The sequence below is a fragment of the Salvelinus alpinus genome, chromosome 18 (assembly GCF_045679555.1).
Source record: "Salvelinus alpinus chromosome 18, SLU_Salpinus.1, whole genome shotgun sequence".
Taxonomy (NCBI): Eukaryota; Metazoa; Chordata; class Actinopteri; order Salmoniformes; family Salmonidae; genus Salvelinus; species Salvelinus alpinus.
In genome coordinates, this window is record NC_092103.1 from 36,791,112 (window position 1) to 36,809,777 (window position 18,666).

General features: G+C 43.1%; 2 protein-coding genes and 1 long non-coding RNA gene across 6 annotated transcripts; 2 read left to right on the forward strand and 1 right to left on the reverse strand.

The window, feature by feature from the left end:
• Positions 1-3,728, forward strand: LOC139544256 (golgin subfamily A member 6-like protein 22). Of its 3 annotated transcripts, XM_071351176.1 has the most exons (4): positions 1-2,475; positions 3,029-3,142; positions 3,305-3,401; positions 3,543-3,728. In XM_071351176.1, exon 1 carries the CDS (start codon positions 432-434, stop codon positions 2,418-2,420), a length of 1,989 nt encoding a protein of 662 aa, XP_071207277.1. In that variant the 5' UTR covers positions 1-431; the 3' UTR covers positions 2,421-2,475; positions 3,029-3,142; positions 3,305-3,401; positions 3,543-3,728. The 3 variants fall into 3 exon arrangements, with proteins under 3 accessions (XP_071207277.1, XP_071207276.1, XP_071207275.1); XM_071351175.1 differs by having other exon boundaries at positions 1-3,142; XM_071351174.1 differs by having other exon boundaries at positions 1-3,401.
• A 280-nt stretch (positions 3,729-4,008) lies between these two features.
• On the reverse strand, positions 4,009-7,450 carry LOC139544257 (uncharacterized). The gene is made up of 3 exons (XR_011668840.1): positions 7,336-7,450; positions 6,971-7,107; positions 4,009-4,142 (listed from the first exon to the last, which is right to left on the reverse strand). It is a non-coding gene; the product is annotated as an uncharacterized lncRNA (long non-coding RNA).
• Positions 7,451-8,733: 1,283 nt separating this feature from the next.
• On the forward strand, positions 8,734-16,073 carry LOC139544254 (uncharacterized). 2 transcript variants are annotated; one of them, XM_071351171.1, is made up of 9 exons: positions 8,734-8,954; positions 9,412-9,590; positions 10,742-10,846; positions 10,997-11,146; positions 11,362-11,601; positions 13,129-13,504; positions 13,720-13,961; positions 14,324-14,499; positions 14,773-16,073. In XM_071351171.1, the coding sequence occupies exons 1-9, from the start codon at positions 8,834-8,836 to the stop codon at positions 15,641-15,643; spliced, it is 2,460 nt and encodes an 819-aa protein (XP_071207272.1). In that variant the 5' UTR covers positions 8,734-8,833; the 3' UTR covers positions 15,644-16,073. The 2 variants fall into 2 exon arrangements, with proteins under 2 accessions (XP_071207272.1, XP_071207273.1); XM_071351172.1 differs by lacking the exons at positions 8,734-8,954; positions 9,412-9,590 and adding an exon at positions 9,623-10,406.
• Positions 16,074-18,666: the final 2,593 nt, after the last annotated feature.

Consider the following 18,666-nt stretch of genomic DNA (forward strand, 5'->3'; position numbering starts at 1 on the left):
GAAGGTCTGCATTCTGCACTGGTAGTATTCTGAGGAAGGCCTGCGTTCTGCACTGGTAGTATTCTTAAGGTCTGCATTCTGCAATGGTAGTATTCTCAGGAAGGTCTGCATTCTGCACTGGTAGTATTCTTAAGAAGGTCTACATTCTGCACTGGTAGTATTCTGAGGAAGGCCTGCGTTCTGCACTGGTATTATTCTTAAGAAGGTCTGCATTCTGCAATGGTAGTATTCTTAGGAAGGTCTGCATTCTTAGAATAAAGTTGAAAAAGAATGGAAGAATTTCTGAATTGGAATGATTCCAAAAGTTCATTTTCCTAATAGGCTAATATACAGTAATAAAACATGTTTTCTCTATGATATTTATTACCCATACACATGTAAATGTTTTTAGATAGTAATATCAATGACCATCAAGCTATTAAGTAATAGAAATGTGTGTCATACAGATTGGGGTGGATAAAGGGGTGATCAAGCAGCGCTCCACCTCCTCCATTCTTCGTCCCGTCTCCCCGACACTGCCAGCTTTCCACAGGTACAACCTCCATAGGTACCTCGCCAACAGCCAATCGGAGCCTGACCAGCATGCTGCCGGCACCCAGAAGGACCCATCTAAGAAACACTCAATCTTTCCCCCTCTGGACACACAGAGCTGCACCTCCCCTAATAAATGGCCTCCTTCTCAGTCCAAGAAGTCACATCCACACGCTTCACACCGATTTGCTGTCCCATCCCACCCCCTGGCTTCCGGCCCTCCTGCCCGGATGAGACAGACCCATCCGCATGTCCACCCCAGATCCTCATTGACTGGCCAGGCAAAGGTCAAGGAAGAGGTCCATAGGCCAGAAATTACATCGTCTGAGGAATTGTCTGAGGAAGTTCAACGGCGAGGCGCAGAAATTGCGAATATGTATAAAGCACAGCTGAAAGAGAGGATGGCCCAAAAGAGAAAGGAAGAGATTCTGAAGAAAAGGGTAAACAACAATGACAAGAACGATGACACTGAGGCCTCCTGCTCCTCTGCAGTAGAACATTCTAATACCCCTTCCACAGCCCCCGAGCGCCCTGCCAGCCCAGACGCCACGCCAGTGGCCGCCCGAGAGGACACTCAGGGGGAAACCCAGGAGGACCTGGCAGACGTTGTGAATGTGCTCAAGAGGCAATCATCTGATCTATACCTGCCTGACAACGTTTGTGAGGAGTCACTCACATGGAAGTCCATTTACGAGGAGCTGTGCCCGCTCGCTCACAGGGTGAACACAGAAGCTGACTACATCAAGGCGCTCCGCGTCATCACTGAGAAGGCTGTGACTCCCTCGTGCTCGTCTGAGGATGATGTGTCTCAGAGTGTGAGTGAGGACACAAGTCAGGAGGGGAGTAGTGAAAGTGAGGAGAGCATGAGTGGACAACAGCAGAGATGTCTACACAGGGAACCTTATGGTGAGAGGGACAGGAAGGAGATTGATAATGGTAAAATGGAAGGGAGATATGCAACCGCCAATGCATTGTCTATGATGGCAAGCCGAGGGAAAGAAGAACTTAATGCCATGAGTTACGTAGACAGGATCAAATATTTCAAGGACGAGGCTAAGAGAAATGAAGAGATGATGAAGATTGAAAGGAGGAAGGAAAAAGCCAGGGACGAAGAGCTCAAAAAGTGGGAAAAGAGACAGAAGAAATTGAATGAGGAGGAAAGGAAAAGGACAAAAAATATGGAAAAAAACAAGTTAGAGGAGCAGAGGAAAAGGGAGAAGGCAGAAATGAAACTAAAGATCGAACATGAGAAAAAGAGACAAGAGCAAGAGAAAAAAGAAAGAAAGAAGCAGGAGATGCAACAGAAGGCCCGTGCAAAAGAAGAGAAAAAGAGGGCAGAGGAAGAGAAAAAGATGGAGAAAAAGAGGGCAGAGAAGTTGAAAAAGATTGAGAAACAGAGGATGGATGAGGAGAGGAACAGGGAAAAGGAGAGAATGAAGGTGTTGGAGATGCAGCAAAAGGCACGAGAGAAAGAAGAGAAGAGTAGGAAAGAGGAACAGAAAAGGAGATTGAAGATACAGCAGGAACAAGAGAAGGAGGAACAGAAAAGAAGGACAAGGATACGGGACGAGGATAAGAAGAGAGCAGAGCTTCAAAGAATAAAAGATCACGAGGCCAGGTTCAAGATGGAGATGGAGAAACTGTATGAGAGAGAAGAGAGGAATGCACAGATTGAAAGAGAAAAGAGGCGTGCGCTGTCAGAAAAAGGGCAGACACAGAGAGCAAAACAGGTGGTGGCATACGAGGTCAAAGCGTCTACATCTGATGCCTCTGTGCGGAGGGAAGAGAGGGAGCCGCGTCCAGAGACCGCTCACGCACAGTCTGCGAAGAGGAGAACAAGGAAGAAGCAGAAGAAAGCGGCGGACGAGGCATTGACAACTTTTGAGTAGATGACAAAAGAAAGGGAGCAGACAAAAGAAGAAATGTACAAGTCAATGCTCCTAGGTATGTTAATAGATGTAAATAAACAAAAACAAATTTGTTTTTTTAAAGAGAAAAACTAACAACAAAAAAAGAGAAAATAAGCAAAAGGAGGAAAAACTTATAAGGAAGCCAGGCATGAGGGTGAAGAGGAGGAAACATGAGAGAGGAGGAAGGGAGACCAGTGGTTTATCAGGAAGTAAGTAGGAGATATAGAATTCAAGTTCTGATGGTTAGACTCAGGAAGGACCATGGGATAAAAGGTAAATGAGATTAGCAGCAAAGAGCTGAGTGGATCAAAAGAAAGTTATGGAAAACACAAGGGGGGAGGCAAGATAAACAGAGACCCAGAAAAAAGAGGTGAAAACATTTTATAAGAGTAATAGAGAGGAGATTGAACTAGAATTCCGATGGTCATATGGCCAAAATAACTATCTAAATAACTAAGGATGAGCAGAAAAGGAGAAGACCAAGAGCACAGGAAATAGAGCCAACAGACATGTCAAAAAGAAATGAAGTCTGCCTCTTCTACTTCTCTTTTAAAGTTGCTTTGGTTTCCTTTTGTCCTCTTTCCAAGCCTGTTCAAGTCTGAGATAGATGAAAAGAGCAGCCAAAGAAACAGATCTGTTGAAGCATCAATTGGAAAGGATGGGAGGGTTGGAGGAGGAGCACAGCTGGATGACTATATTAGGTAAGTGTTTACTATCAACGCCTGTTCTCTGTAGACAACTGTATTAGTGTTGATAGACGTGCATTTATGCAATGTCTTTCAACTCAAACACTACAATTCCTGATCTCATGTGATTATTCACCTCATGTGAGTGGGCTTTCGGATGTTTTTTTCCTGAAACAGATTGTGGCATATGAGGTCACTTTATCTGTTGAAGCATCAATAGGAAAGGATGAAAGGGAGGGAGGCAGGAAGAGGAAAACACAGAAGAGCAGATGAGGTAAGTGCTTGGGCTTGTGATGAGAGGATAGCGGCTCCAGAACTGGGGTTCATGATTGAAAATTCTCAGACAAATGTATTACTGTGAATCCCATTCGTTCAATGAGTTTGATTCATTCCTGACGGGATAATTGTTTTACAGGAGCACTCTATGTTCTGCTTCCATGTGGATTGACAGCATTGCTTTCATGAGCTACTGGAGGACACCATGGAGGAAGAGGGAGAGGGTCTATGATAGGCAGTTTGCCATGGCCCTAAATGGGCTTTTGGATGTTAATTCTTCCTGCTTTATATCATACAACTTTACAATAAAAATGAATTGCACGCATCAGCCTTTTCTGTTTGATTGTGATCAGTGCAGTAGTAGTAAGATTGGTGTAAACCCAAGGAATATTCTGGCAGTAGTGTGATAAGAAATGATCAACATCTTATGAAAACAATATGGAGATAGAAATATCAAAAGAAGTGTTGCATTTACTTAGTAATAGCTATTTCTCCCTCATAGAGAATGGTGTCCTTGTTGTGATCAGTCCATCGACAAATGCATGTATGCGCGCACACACACCCACAGAGAGTTAGTCATGATTTCCCTGAGTCATCAGACTCTGGTGAAGGTTTCTTTGCATCTTGAGCAGTCTGTGTTGTATCCTTGCCGGACTCATCTATAACAATCTCGAAGGCCGCCTCTTCTTCTACCCTCTTCACTTTCTCCCCTTTCGCTGCAAGGATTTCCTCAATGTTCCTTTAGGGAAAAAAACAACATGACTCATTAAAAAAAAATATTCAGGAATAATACTCCAGTCTTAAGGAGGCTACACACTTCATGCAAACAGAGCGAAGGAGCATCGTATATAGTTTGTTCCAAAACTCAAGTACCTACAACTGTGTGAGAAAATGATGCTGCATTTGCGTGAAGTGTGTAGGGCCCTTTAGTCCACACAAACGTTACAGCCTATTAATACGGGATTCACTTATGACTGCAGTTTCATTTCTCTTCTGTGCAAATCACTATCAATAGGGATAATACATATCCTTGTAATACTGTACAGTCGTGGCCAAAGGTTCTGAGAATGACACAAATATTAATTTTCACAAAGTTTGCTGCTTCAGTGTCTTTAGATATTTTTGTCAGATGTTACTATGTAATACTGAAGTATAATTACAAGCATTTCATAAGTGTCAAAGACTTTTATTGACAATTACATGAAGTTGATGCAAAGAGTCAATATTTGCAGTGTTGACCCTTCTTTTCAAGACCTCTGCAATCCACCCTGGCATGCTGTCAATTAACTTCTGGGCCACATCCTGACTGATGGCAGCCCATTCTTGCATAATCAATGCTTGGAGTTTGTCAGAATTTGTGGGTTTTTGTTTGTCCACCCGCCTCTTGAGGATTGACCACAAGTTCTCAATGGGATTAAGGTCTGGGGAGTTTCCTGGCCATGGACCCAAAATATCGATGTTTTGTTCCCCGAGCCACTTAGTTATCACTTTTGCCTTATGGCAAGGTGGTCCATTATGCTGGAAAAGGTATTGTTCGTCAGCAAACTGTTCCTGGATGGTTGGGAGAAGTTGCTCTCGAAGGATGTGTTGGTACCATTCTTTATTCATGGCTGTGCTCTTAGGCAAAATTGTGAGTGAGCCCACTCCCTTGGCTGAGAAGCAACCCCACACATGAATGGTCTCAGGATGCTTTAGTGTTGGCATGACACAGGACTGATAGTAGCGCTCACCTTGTCTTCTCCGGACAAGCTTTTTTCCGTATTCCCCAAACATTCGGAAAGGGGATTCATCAGAGAAAATGACTTTACCCCAGTCCTCAGCAGTCCAATCCATGTACCTTTTGCAGAATATTAGTCTGTCCCTGATGTTTTTCCCGGAGAGAAGTTGCTTCTTTGCTGCCCTTCTTGACACCAGGCCATCCTCCAAAAGTCTTCGCCTCACTGTTTGTGCAGATGCACTCACACCTGCCTGCTGCCATTCCTGAGCAAGCTCTGCACTGGTGGTGCCCCGATCCCGCAGCTGAATCAACTTTAGGAGACGGTCCTGGCGCTTGCTGGACTTTCTTGGGCGCCCTGAAGCCTTCTTCACAACAATTTTTTATTTTTTTTATTTTTTTATTTCACCTTTATTTAACCAGGTAGGCTAGTTGAGAACAAGTTCTCATTTGCAACTGCGACCTGGCCAAGATAAAGCATAGCAGTGTGAACAGACAACAACACAGTTACACATGGAGTAAACAATAAACAAGTCAATAACATGGTAGAAAAAAAGAGAATCTATATACAATGTGTGCAAAATGCATGAGGAGGTAGGCAATAAATCGAATAATTACAATTTAGCAGATTAACACTGGAGTGATAAATCATCAGATGATCATGTGCAAGTAGAGATACTGGTGTGCAAAAGAGCAGAAAAGTAAATAAATAAAAACAGTATGGGGGTGAGGTAGGTAAATTGGGTGGGCTATATACCGATGGACTATGTACAGCTGCAGCGATCGGTTAGCTGCTCAGATAGCAGATGTTTAAAGTTGTTGAGGGAGATAAAAGTCTCAAACTTCAGAGATTTTTGCAATTCGTTCCAGTCGCAGGCAGCAGAGAACTGGAAGGAAAGGCGGCCAAATGAGGTTTTGGCTTTAGGGATGATCAGTGAGATACACCTGCTGGAGCGCGTGCTACGGGTGGGTGTAGCCATCGTGACCAGTGAACTGAGATAAGGCGGCACTTTACCTAGCATAGCCTTGTAGATGACCTGGAGCCAGTGGGTCTGACGACGAACATGTAGCGAGGGCCAGCCGACTAGGGCATACAGGTCGCAGTGGTGGGTCGTATAAGGTGCTTTAGTAACAAAACGGATGGCACTGTGATATTTTATTTTAATTTATTTTACCGTTATTTTACCAGGTAAGTTGACTGAGAACACGTTCTCATTTGCAGCAACGACCTGGGGAATAGTTACAGGGGAGAGGAGGGGGATGAATGAGCCAATTGTAAACTGGGGATTATTAGGTGACCGTGATGGTTGAGGGCCAGATTGGGAATTTAGCCAGGACACCGGGGTTAACACCCCTACTCTTACGATAAGTGCCATGGGATCTTTAATGACCTCAGAGAGTCAGGACACCCGTTTAACATCCCATCCGAAAGACGGCACCCTACACAGAGCAGTGTCCCCAATCACTGCCCTGGGGCATTGGGATCTTTGTTTAGACCAGAGGAAAGAGTGCCTCCTACTGGCCCTCCAACACCACTTCCAGCAGCACCTGGTCTCCCATCCAGGGACTGACCAGGACCAACCCTGCTTAGCTTCAGAAGCAAGCCAGCAGTGGTATGCAGGGTGGTATGCTGCATCCAGTTTGCTGAGTAGAGTATTGGAAGCTATTTTGTAATTGAACCGCTCTCCTTGAAGTTCTTGATGATCCGATAAATGGTTGATTTAGGTGCAATCTTACTGGCAGCAATATCCTTGCCTGTGAAGCCCTTTTTGTGCAAAGCAATGATGACGGCACGTGTTTCCTTGCAGGTAACCATGGTCGACAGAGGAAGAACAATGATTCCAAGCACCAACCTCCTTTTGAAGCTTCCAGTCTGTTATTCGAACTCAATCAGCACAACAGAGTGATCTCCAGCCTTGTCCTCGTCAACACTCACACCTGTGTTAACGTGAAAATCACTGACATGTCAGCTGGTCCTTTTGTGGCAGGGCTGAAATGCAGTGGAAATGTTTTTTGGGGATTCAGTTAATTTGCATGGCAAAGAGGGACTTTGCAATTCATCTGATCACTCTTCATAACATTCTGGAGTATATGCAAATTGCCATCATACAAACTGAGGCAGCAGACTTTGTGAAAATTAATATCTCAAAACCTTTGGCCATGACTGTAGAATGCATGCATGTAAAATGTTCAGACCAATATTAACTTGGCCACCAACCTCTTTCCCTTCAGATCAGAGAACCAACCCAAGTTGTCAGCAATAATGTGGTGTTTTTCACATCCTGGGCAGGTCACTAGGACAACACCTTTATGATAGGCTATCTTGGATATCCTCTTCGTTGACCTGGTTGAGCACACCTGCATACAGATCATTTACAGTCAAATAATGATACAGTTTATTAGAAGAGTCAGGGTGAATCTGAACTTTATAAACTATCCATATAATCGTATTCATTATTATCTAAAAGGCTAAACTGATCTTTTCAGTTTGCTGCAGCAGGAGACAGAAACAAGCTGCAAATAAACACTCAACCTGGACAGTTTTATCTCAATCTCTTCATTCAAAGACTCAATCATGGACACTCTTACTGACAGTTGTGGCTGCTTTGCGTGATGTATTGTTATTGTGATGTGTGTTTTATCCTATATTTATATATATATTGTAATGAAACAGGCAGGGAGCAGGTCTCGAACCCTCGACCTTCTAGTCGATTTCCGCGCTTATAAACCCAGGGTCGTTACAATAGATATATATATAAATAAATATAGGACAAAACACAGATCACGACAACAATACATGTACATATACATATATTTTTATCCCAGCCCCCGTCCCAGCAGAAGGTATTTTGCCTTTTGGTAGGCTGTCATTGTAAATAAGAATTTGCTCTTAACTGACTTGCGTAGTTAAATCAAAATAAATACAAAATAAAAATCCATCACACTCCTACTCTGAGATGTTTTGTGGATACGGGCCCTGAGTACCAGTGTTTTGATCACCTCACCAACCAAATCTTCATTGCCAAATCATGCTGACTGTCACTGTAGAAACATGATGTGAAAAAGAACTGATCTTCCATTTAAAATCTCATCCATTACCTTGCATGTGTAAACCAAGTGGTAATGCGTTGAATGAATCTTCCCAATGGAATCGCTGCAGACGTGTGTTGTGGTAGAGAATTGTTTATCGAGAGGTACATCTCTTTGATACTGCCTGAAAGCAACTGGCAAAGTCGGACCACTGCTGTGTCTTGACTGTGAAGAGGACCATTGACTGGTCCCTGATGCAAGCGGTTGTACGTGCAGTAGTCTTGTCCTTGATAACTGAGTCCATGATCTCGACAATGTATAACTTCTATGCCAGTGCCAAAATGTACCATTCGTAACCCGAATTGTATTCTGTTGAAACATTGACGAAAATATTTTAAATTCGGTACTGTCAAGCGTCTGTTGTCCTCAACGTGGTTGAGTCGCAATCTAATGACGTGTAGGAAAATGGTTGATTGTTTCGAATAGAAGCCAATCGTTTGTTTCCATTTTAGTGACGGTTCTCGTGTTACGCCAATGAGAAACCACAATTTTAAGAAGGCGGGTCTATTGATCCGCACGTGAACCAATTAAATAATCGCAAACATTACCGCTTTAGTTTAGCTAGCGACATTTTTTGAATGTTTATATGACTGTTTATATGCATTGGTAGCAGATTATAAACAAAAATGAGCGACGAAGCTGTCTTTGAAACAATTGAAGAGGTCAATAAGCATATCTCACACGTCGAAGAGTCAACCTGTGTGAAATATATTTCTTACCGTGTGGACAAGCGATTCAATGACCAAGGTAAACTAGCTATCGACGTTAGCCAAAGAGTGTGCTGCCTGTAGGAAACGTGCATTGATCAAGTTACAGACAGTGCAAACAATCACCAGGGTGACATGGCTATCTTTCAGCAGTTCCATACTATTTAGCTACCTACATTGATTGATTAATGTTCTTATGTAGTGATGTAACCTCCACAAACTACTGGTGTATTCATTAGTCGGATTCCGTTGCAAACGTTTGTGTTGCATTTTGCAACGGAAACAGTTTACTCCAAACAAAACGCTTTGCAACAAAAACGTAGTTTTCTATTGGACACATTCAGGTAAGTCCCTCCCCGTTTTAGTTCTGTTTGGTTCCTAGAAAGTAAACGGCTTCCGTTGACAAAACGTTTTGCAACAGAAAATGTTTTGCTGCAAATCAGACTAATGAATACACCTCTGGACTCATGGCTCTTTCAATGTGTTCTGCTAAACAGGTTGGAAACCACAGGACCACAAGAACCGGTTATACTGGGAATGGAACTACGGCAAGGGTACTCCCTCTATCCCCTTTGACAGCGTACCCTTCATGTTCATCGGACACAAACTGATGGGATGCCACAGGGGCCGGGCAAAGTGTGGATTCAAGAAGAGGCAGGAACTTGAGGATCAAAGGGTGCTACTATCTATGATATTCTGAAACGGCTTTGAAGTGTTCCATGTAGCTACAGATTGTTACACCAGATAATGTGATCTAACAAAATATTTTTGGTATCCATTACTGGGAGTTACAGGTTAGATACCGTTTGGTGTAGCACAGAGAATTTTCCACCAACCTTATATTGGCAATGCTGTCTTCATCCTTAAGTCTTTGGTTAGATCACATTATCAGGTGTAACAATCTGTAGTTAAGATGTATTTTGCATCTAAACCTGAATTGAATTCATTAGGGCACACTATGGAAAAGCTTTAAAAAGCATTGTGCAACTGAAAACATAAAGGAGCTTTTCTTATTGGAGTAGAGGTTGTCCCTCCCTATTTCGTTACATTTTCTTCCATATGGTGTCTAATGAATACCACCCTGGTTCCATCAATGCTTCTAGGTAGTTGACCAATCTCAACAATTCCATTCTTACCTACCACTATTTTTCTCCTAAATCCTCAAAACGTTCTACAGCTGCACCTTTGAGAGCATCCTGACTGGCTGCATCACAGCTTGGTATGGCATCAGCTTTGTATACGACCGCAAGGCGCTACAGAGGGTAGTGCGTACGGCCCAGTACATCACTGGAGCAGTGCTACCTGCCATCCAGGACCTCTATACCAGGCGGTGTCAGAAGAAGCCCCTAAAAATTATCAGACTCTAGCCACCCATGTCATAGACTGTTCTCTCTGCTACAGCACGGCAAGCGGTACCGATGCAACAAGTCTTGAACCAACAGGACTTTGAACCGCGTCTACCCCCAAGCCTTAAGACTGCTAAATAGTCTGGGTAGCTATTTGATTAACTATCTGCATTGACCCTTTTTGCACTAACTCCTTTGACTCATCAAATACGCTGCTGCTAATGTTTATTATCTATCCTGTTGCCTAGTCACTTTACCCCTACCTATTTGTACATATCTACCTCAATAACCTCGTACCCTTGCACATCGACTCAGTACAGGTACACCGTGTATATAGCAAAGTTGTTACTCATTGTGTATTCATTCCTTGTTTTTGTTATTTTACTTTGTTGTTGGGAAGGGCCTGTAAGCATGTCGCTGTTGGTGTACACCAGTTGTTTACTAAGCATGTGACAAATAACATTTGATTTTGATATTTCAGGAAAAAGATGGCAAGGAAAAAAGAAACCTGTTGCTGAAAACCAAGAAGGTAGCATGCCCTGCTGTGTTCACAATCAGCCGCATTGTCAAGTTCCCTGGATTCAAGGTACGGGTGAAATACTGTGTTTATGTTTATATATGTTAATTATGTAACTCCAGTGACCGCGCACCACAGTCAACATTAGGATGCACATCAGACTAATATACATAATTATATCTGTGTGTGTGTGTGTGTGCTCGCTCCATACTGCATCAGTTGGAGAAGGACACATCACGGTTGAGGAGGGTCATGTCTATTTCCATCAAACAAGCTCTCCAGACAGACCCAGCCTCGGTGCAGTGGAAGATACAGTATTTCCTCAAAATACCCAGTGTCACTGACCACAAGGGCCATCCTATTGGAAAGGTATTACTATGTTATTACTATACTATGACCATGGGATCTATTGCATTGGACTCTTTAGGCTACATAACTAGTATCTGTATGCCTGTTCGGTACACAGATGTAATAAAACCTTGATCTCTTAAAATTCCCTGTGGAATACAAGTATGTGACCCTGTAACAGTGGTTAGGGGTATTTTCTCCCTACTTAACAAAAGCCACTCTACTCGTTCCCTCAGGGTGCAGATCAGATGGACGACAGGGTCAAAGGTTACATCCGAGCGTTGGTGCAGCAGGGGGTGAGGAAGGTGAAGGAGGTAAAGAACCAGATGGTCCAGTACGTGCGGACGGAACTGTTCCGAGACACGACCCCGCCACCGCTGAGGCGCTTCTTCCCCACAGAGAAAACCATCCATGCCGTCATGGCTCAGGTCATCGCGGAGGAACACTACAGCAAAATAGACCTGGTCAACCTGCTGGTGAGAAGGCTGTGCTGCACTCCATCATTCCCACCTATTCATCAGATATTTGGATTGTCTTCTGAGATAAGGCCATTGGGGCTTGTGGTGTTAGCTGTATGTTTTCAATGCAATTTATGAACAGTTTGTATGCATGTCACCCACCCTCTTTGAAACACTTGTTTAAAGGGGCATTTTACTCACTATTGTTTCATTAGTCTACTTTTTGATATAGTCCCAAAACATTCTGCATGTCAACATTCATGCTTTCAGTATATATTGCTTTCAGTCTCGTGATGCCCAAAATCAAGCAAGTGAATATGTTGGGTAAGGATAAACCGACAGTTGTGCTGAGCACATGAGGCATTGATACGTTATATTCTTCTAGAATCAATGAGTAAATATCAAGAATTGAAATGACAATTGAATAGTTTCCAAAATCCCAGTCTGTAGCTTTCAGATTGGATGATTGTGTGTCCGTGCCTGTTTCTGTGCATGATAGAAAGAGACTTGACAAGCCTTTATTATACAATTCAGGAACGCACATGCAGAGTTTTCCACGGATTCAAGAAAAATGAAAATTCATAACAGCTTTGTGGTGCGTTATCCTTACATGGGAAGAGCAGAAAGCCACTGAAAATGTGTTGTCATCAGATCAGAGCCTGGAGTCTTTCCAGAGACTCCTTTCTCCACCAACAAAGGCTGTGTTTACTAATTGATATGTTTACATCAGATCTTTTTCAGAACTGATCTGATTGGTCAAAAGACCAATTAGTGAAAAAAAGATCAGAACTGGGCTGCCTGTCTAAACGCAGCCAGAGTCACTGAATTGGATACATAGTCATTGCCTCCATTGCGATTGTATTTATATTTTAGTAATTTAGCAGACGTTCTCATCCAGAGTGACTTACATGAACAATTAGGGTAAAGTGCCTTGCTCAAAGGGCACAGACAGATTTTCACCTAGTCGGCTGATTCTAACCGGCAACCTTTCTAGTACTGGCCCAACGCTCTTAACCGCTAGGCTACCTGCCACCCTACTTGTTGACAGTAGATGCTGGCCATTATTATGTAAATCTACAACAACAACTGGGTTGAGTGATGTCGTTCTCTTGTCATTCTCTTGGACCCCACCACTCTCTCCCTGAGCCCATTCCCCAAACAGACAGAACAGCAACACCAGCAGAGCTAAAGCACCCCTCATTCTGGAACTGCTTTTTAGAAAGTATGTAGTCTGAAACTTCTACACACTGGGTATGGTGAATTAATACATGGGAACTTTAACAGGTGTCCTCAGTGGAACATTTTGAGAACCAAGGACTGTGTGTGATGTAACAGAGCACAGACAAATATTACTCCATGACATAAGGCCATGGGAATATCACTGCTGTGGTTTAGAATAAGACAGACATGTTATAGCAAAAGTCAAGGTGCACAACCATATATAAAGCTCACACTGGCGCAAAAATGAGTTTGGTTAGCACTGAAATAATTGAAAGGACGCAAAAGTTTCACCTCAGCTATTAACCATAACCCCCCCCCCCTTAGACCTTGGCAGAGAATTGGAAGGCGGAAGCTCCTAGAATCAACTTCCTGCTTAGGGTTCAATCAGAGAGCGAGAACCTGTTGCTCTGCTACCAGACAGACTGGCAGCGGCGGCTGCTTCGGCAGTATGGCAAGGAGGTGTGCTTCCTGGACGCGGCCTATAAGAGGACGCGCTTCCCACTGCCACTCTTCTTCCTGTGCGTGCGCACCAATGTGAGCGTGGCGCCGGTGGGCCTGTTTGTGGTGCAGTCGAGGAGCGCCGAAGCCTTGGGGGAGGCGCTGGGGGTGTTCAGGCAGTGGAACCGGGGCTGGAGCCCAGCCTACATCCTCACTGAACACTGCCCTGTGGAGATGAAGGCGGTGGAGGCAGCATTCACAGGTGAACAGTGGTGAGGTTTTAATGTTAGCTATGAGGTGGGAAAAGCAAGTTAGCTTCATAATGTGCTCTCAACACTGTTGGCTGTGAGTTTCAGGATTTTCTTTTGAAAAGACCTGTTGGTCAAGAACATGTTTAATCTTTTACAATCTCTAAATACTAGAGGATGAGGGTGTTAGAGTTTGATAATTATGGACTGTTTCTCATTCCAATCTCAGGTGCTCAGGCAGTGTTCAGCGATCACCTGCGGGAGAGGACCTGGACCAAGTGGCTGAGCAACCGGTCGCGAGCCATCACCAACCAGGAGGGGATCTTTGATATGATGAAGGCCATCGCTGGAGCCCTTACCAGAGAGCAACACCAGGGGGCAGTAGAACTACTACAGCAGAGCCCCATCTGGTTGGAAAAGAGACAACTTTTCAAGAACTGGTTCACTAACAAGTGGCTGTCAGAGGAGAAGGTTTGTAGTGCACATGTCAATTAATGAAATCGCAGGGGCAATGGGCTCAGGTCCTGGACCTGCTGTGTCTTCACCTGCGTATTAATGAAGGTCAGGGTGGTTAGACGGAAAGCAGATCTCAGACCTGTGCTTAGAGGTGCTTTCATCCTGAAGCAGACAGCATGTTTAAACCACACCTACTGTATGTAGACAGTCTGTAGAAGTAACAGTAGCAAGTGTGTTATGTTTTTGCTAGCTGAATCCATGATACGGTATCTAGCTATAGATCCATAATATGCTAGCTACAGGTCCATAATGTGCATCCTAGTCTAATGATGGGGCATACAGTGGTTGGCTACATGCTCTTGTTCTTGTTCATTCAGAGATGGGTGAACGCTGTGAGGGTTGATATTGTCAACTTTGTGTCTATGGTGAACGGAGGTCTGGAGATGCAGAGCGACTTTTTCACACATAATAACATGATGGTCCATAAAAAAGACACCCTGAGCCAAATGCTGCAGTTCCTTGTTGACGACTACTTCCCACAGATGCACCAAAGGTAAGTTTGTTTTAGAATAGGATTCAATGTCATTTAGAATAGTATTTGCTGTCAAAAGTAGTCTTCTATTGAGATATCTGCTAAATTTATGGAAGATAAACACCATATAATTTACAGTGCTTATCTTCTCCATTGGGGTTAAGATGTAGGATGTGGACTCATCTTGACATTTGACTACTTTTGTAAACTTTTATTTTGGAGTGTAATTCCCCTTTAATGTAAGTGTTTTGATGTTTGGTCAGTCTAAACCTGCTACACTCCCTGAACCTCCAGGTACACAGACCTCAACAGCCAGTCCTCTGGCGAGTACAGCCTCAACCCCACTGTGCCTCCGTTCCTGTGGCATCGCCCTTGGAGTGTGGTGGCCCTGGTGATGGACAACATGTCTGCGGCCCTGCAAGACCCCGACATCGTGGTGGAGCAGGCCAGCGACGCCGCCAACGGCACCTTCCGGGTGAAGAGTCTGGCAGAGACCAGGGCAGCGCGGTCCTACACGGTCAGCTTCGGTTCAGAGTCCACCTGGCCCTCCTGTGAGTGTGAGGTGTGGAGGGACCAGCGCCTGCCCTGTGAACACTTCTGTCACGTCTTCAGGTCTGAGCCTAACTGGACCTGGGAGCACCTGTGTCCCAAATACAGGGACCACCCTTTGCTCACATTGCATTCACAGACCTCTCACACCACAACAGAGGAGATGGAGGAAGCCCTCAATGGTCTAATGCATCTCTCCCCAGCTTCCCCAGTCTCTCTTCAGTGGGATGGGCCTGAAGAAACAGTGCCACTGGTGCAAACTCCTCAAACTCCACAGTTACAACTGCATAGCATACAAACACAGTGGGTGGCCCCACAGGCTTCACAGGGTCTGCGGGAGAGGGAGGAACTGAGGAGGGAGTGTGTGGCCAAACTCAAATCCATCATGGAGAATGTGAGCGGGATCAACGACATTGACCACCTACAGGAGCTCAGGCAGAAACTGGACGTTCTCCAGGCTCAGAGTGAGGCCATGGTGATTCAGAAGGACGCTAGCGTCAAAACAGTTTCCACCTCCAAGGGGAAGAGAAAAAGGGCAGGGGTGGAGATTATCGTGGCCATGCCCAAACGCATCAAAGTACTCTCCCGGGTTGATGTAGAAAATGTTCAGAAATAGCTTTTTTCTAAAGAGGGAAAATAAAGAATGTTCAGTATTAAAAGGCAACTCTGCCACTTTTAATTTGTGGGTTGTTTTTATGTAGTATTTAGTGTTGTCCTACACAATTTGTATACTTTGTATTTGATGTCTATTGCCTTTTTGTGATGAGCAAAACTGGAAATTGCTTGTCTGACGCCTAAGTAAGATCCCTGAGATGACTAATAAAATAATTAGTCAGTCATTTTCATTTGTCTATATAACCCGTATGTAGTTTCTGATCATATGTGAACTCCCTGCTATATGTAACTCTGGTTGTCTTCATCTAACAAAGGTCTCTTTGTTAGGATGTGGTGACATTGTATCCAGTTCTGGGTCAGCTTGATTTAAGGCACTGTGCAGGTTCACAAATCTTTCCATAACAAATTAATAAATCAGTTATTGCACAGTGGTTTGGAAGTTAAGGTTATTTATTTTGTGATCGGATAATACGCACATTCGCTTGCTTAACCTGATTGAGTAATTGGCATCAATCAACGCATTTCCCTTAAGTTAATTAATTGCGTCATTATTTCAGCTTTCCAGGGGCTCAAGTGTGTAAGATGAAGCAGAGCTAGCACCGGATTTTGTGATGGGCGTATACACTAATGCGCGTGCACATCATTTCGACGTTACAAAATTGTATGGATTGACCTCAAACGCCTCTACTATATGGGCAGTGGTTCCCAATAATTTAGTTAGCTAGCTGTGCCCAGAGACGGCACGGTGTGAATATAGCCAGAAAATACTTATCAAATAGAAACCCCACTTGTAGGCGATGTCATGGCAACGTTTGCAAGCTAAACTCGATGAAACCAATACAAACCCTGGATTGCTGATGCTATGTAGTGGTCATTGAGAGGCTTTGAAGTCACCGGTCGGACATATTGGCACTCCGTAGTAGGAGCAGTCCTCCATAGGAATGAATGGAATTCTACAGTATTTCAATGACCTGTTTCAAGGACAAAATTACATGTATTTCGTTGTAGTGGGGACTAACATTAGTAATCTCTAAAAGTTATACATTGAGGAATATAAGTTATATATAAAGGTTTGGGGTCACTTAGATGTCCTTGTTTTTGAAAGAAAAGCATTTTGTTTTGTCCATTAAAATAACATCAAATTGATCAGAAATACGTTTTTTAAAGGCTAATTGATCATTAGAAAACCCTTTTGCAATTATGTTAGCACAGCTGAAAGCTGTTGTCCTGATTAAAGAAGCAATAAAACTGCCCTTTAGACTAGTTGAGTATCTGGAGCATCAGCATTTGGGTTCGATTACAGGCTCAAAATGGACAGAAACAAAGAATGTTCTTCTGAAACTAGTCAGTCTATTCTTGTTCTGAGAAATGAAGGCTATTCCATGTGAGAAATTTCCAAGAAACTGAAGATCTTGTAATACTCCCTTCACAGAACAGCACAAACAAACTGGCTCTAACCAGAATAGAAAGAGGAGTGGGAGGCCCTGGTGCACAACTGAGCAAGAGGACAAGTACATTAGTGTCTAGTTTGAGAAACGGATGCCTCACAAGTCCTCAACTGGCAGCTTCATTAAATAGTACCCGCAAAACACCAGTCTCAACATCAACAGTAAAGAGGCGACTCCGGGATGCTGGCCATCTAGGCAAGTTGCAAAGAAAAATCCATATCTCAGACTGGCCAATAAAAATAAGAGATTAAGATGGGCAAAAGAACACAGACACTGGACAGACGAAGATTGGAAAAAAGTGTTATGGAAAGACTAATCTAAGTTTGAGGTGTTTGGATGACAAAGAACATTCGTGAGAGAGAAAAGATGCTGGAAGAGTGCTTGACTCCATCTGTCAAGCTTGGTGGCGGCAATGTGATGGTCTGGGGGTGCTTTGGTGGTGGTAAAGTGGGAGATTTGTACAGGGTAAAAGGGATCTTGAAGATGGAAGGCTATCACTACATTTTGCAACGGTTCGAATCCAGGCTGCATCACACCCGGCCGTGATTGGGAGTCCCATAGGGCGGCGCATTGTAAATAAGAATTTGTTCTTATTAACTGACTTGCCTAGTTAAACAAAGGTGCCATTTATTACAACTTTTTTTTTTTTAAATCAAATGTGTATGTATAAATCATTGGTAGAAAGCATAGAGATAAATAGGACTCAGCTTTATATCTGTGCCATTATAGCGACAGCATGCCCATGCTAAAATGGCTTGTTGGCCTCAATCCTTTAAAAAAAAAAAAATATTTATTAAACAACAAATCAATACAGAAAGTACATAAGGGAACACAAGTATATATAGATTATATATAATGGACAATCGAGCTAGGGGGTACAATATCACATTACAATTACACAAGGACCTTAAGGGACATACATACACTTACAATTCTAACAGCTTTTTTGTTAGAGTATTTAATAGTCTTAAAATACAGTTCAATTTCTTTTTGTAGGGTAAGAAAATGTGTTTTTTTGTTAGTAAATTTACATTTGTGTATATGAAATTTGGCCAAAAGAATAATGAAATTAATTACATCAAAATGTTTCAGCTTATTTTTATCGTATGTAAAGAATCCAAGCAGTACATCTCTCCACAATAGTGTAAAATCTTCATAAATGTGTTCAATTATAAATCTACTGATGTCTTGCCACAGTTTTCTTACATGTATACAATGCCAAAAAAGATGCAACACTGTTTCTGGGTGGTCATTACAAAAGGAGCAATTTGAGTTGATGTTTTCCTTAAACTTCTTCATATAGTGGTTGGCAGGATAATATTTATGAATAATTTTAAAGGAAACCTCCTAAATTTTGTTAACAAGTAGGTATGTGTGTGGCAACATCCAAACTTTTCCCCAACAGATATTATCAATAAATCCATTCCAATAAGGCATGACATAAGGTATAGATACAACATCCTGCTGAAACAAGGTTCGTATCGCTCTGTTGTTGAATGGGCCAAAAGAGAAACAAATCTTTCCTACTGATGAGTCAACAGGGTCAATAGAAGGTAGGCTCTGAGGGTCAGGTCTT

Coding starts and splice junctions, on each gene's coding strand:
- LOC139544254 (XM_071351171.1), top strand. CDS start 8,834: ATGAGCGACGAAGCTGTCTTTGAAACAATTGAAGAGGTCAATAAGCAT. Junction 11,602..13,128: donor TAGACCTGGTCAACCTGCTG/GTGAGAAGGCTG, acceptor CCCCCCCCTTAG/ACCTTGGCAGAGAATTGGAA. Junction 13,962..14,323: donor AGTGGCTGTCAGAGGAGAAG/GTTTGTAGTGCA, acceptor TTGTTCATTCAG/AGATGGGTGAACGCTGTGAG.
- LOC139544256 (XM_071351174.1), top strand. CDS start 432: ATGTGTGTCATACAGATTGGGGTGGATAAAGGGGTGATCAAGCAGCGC.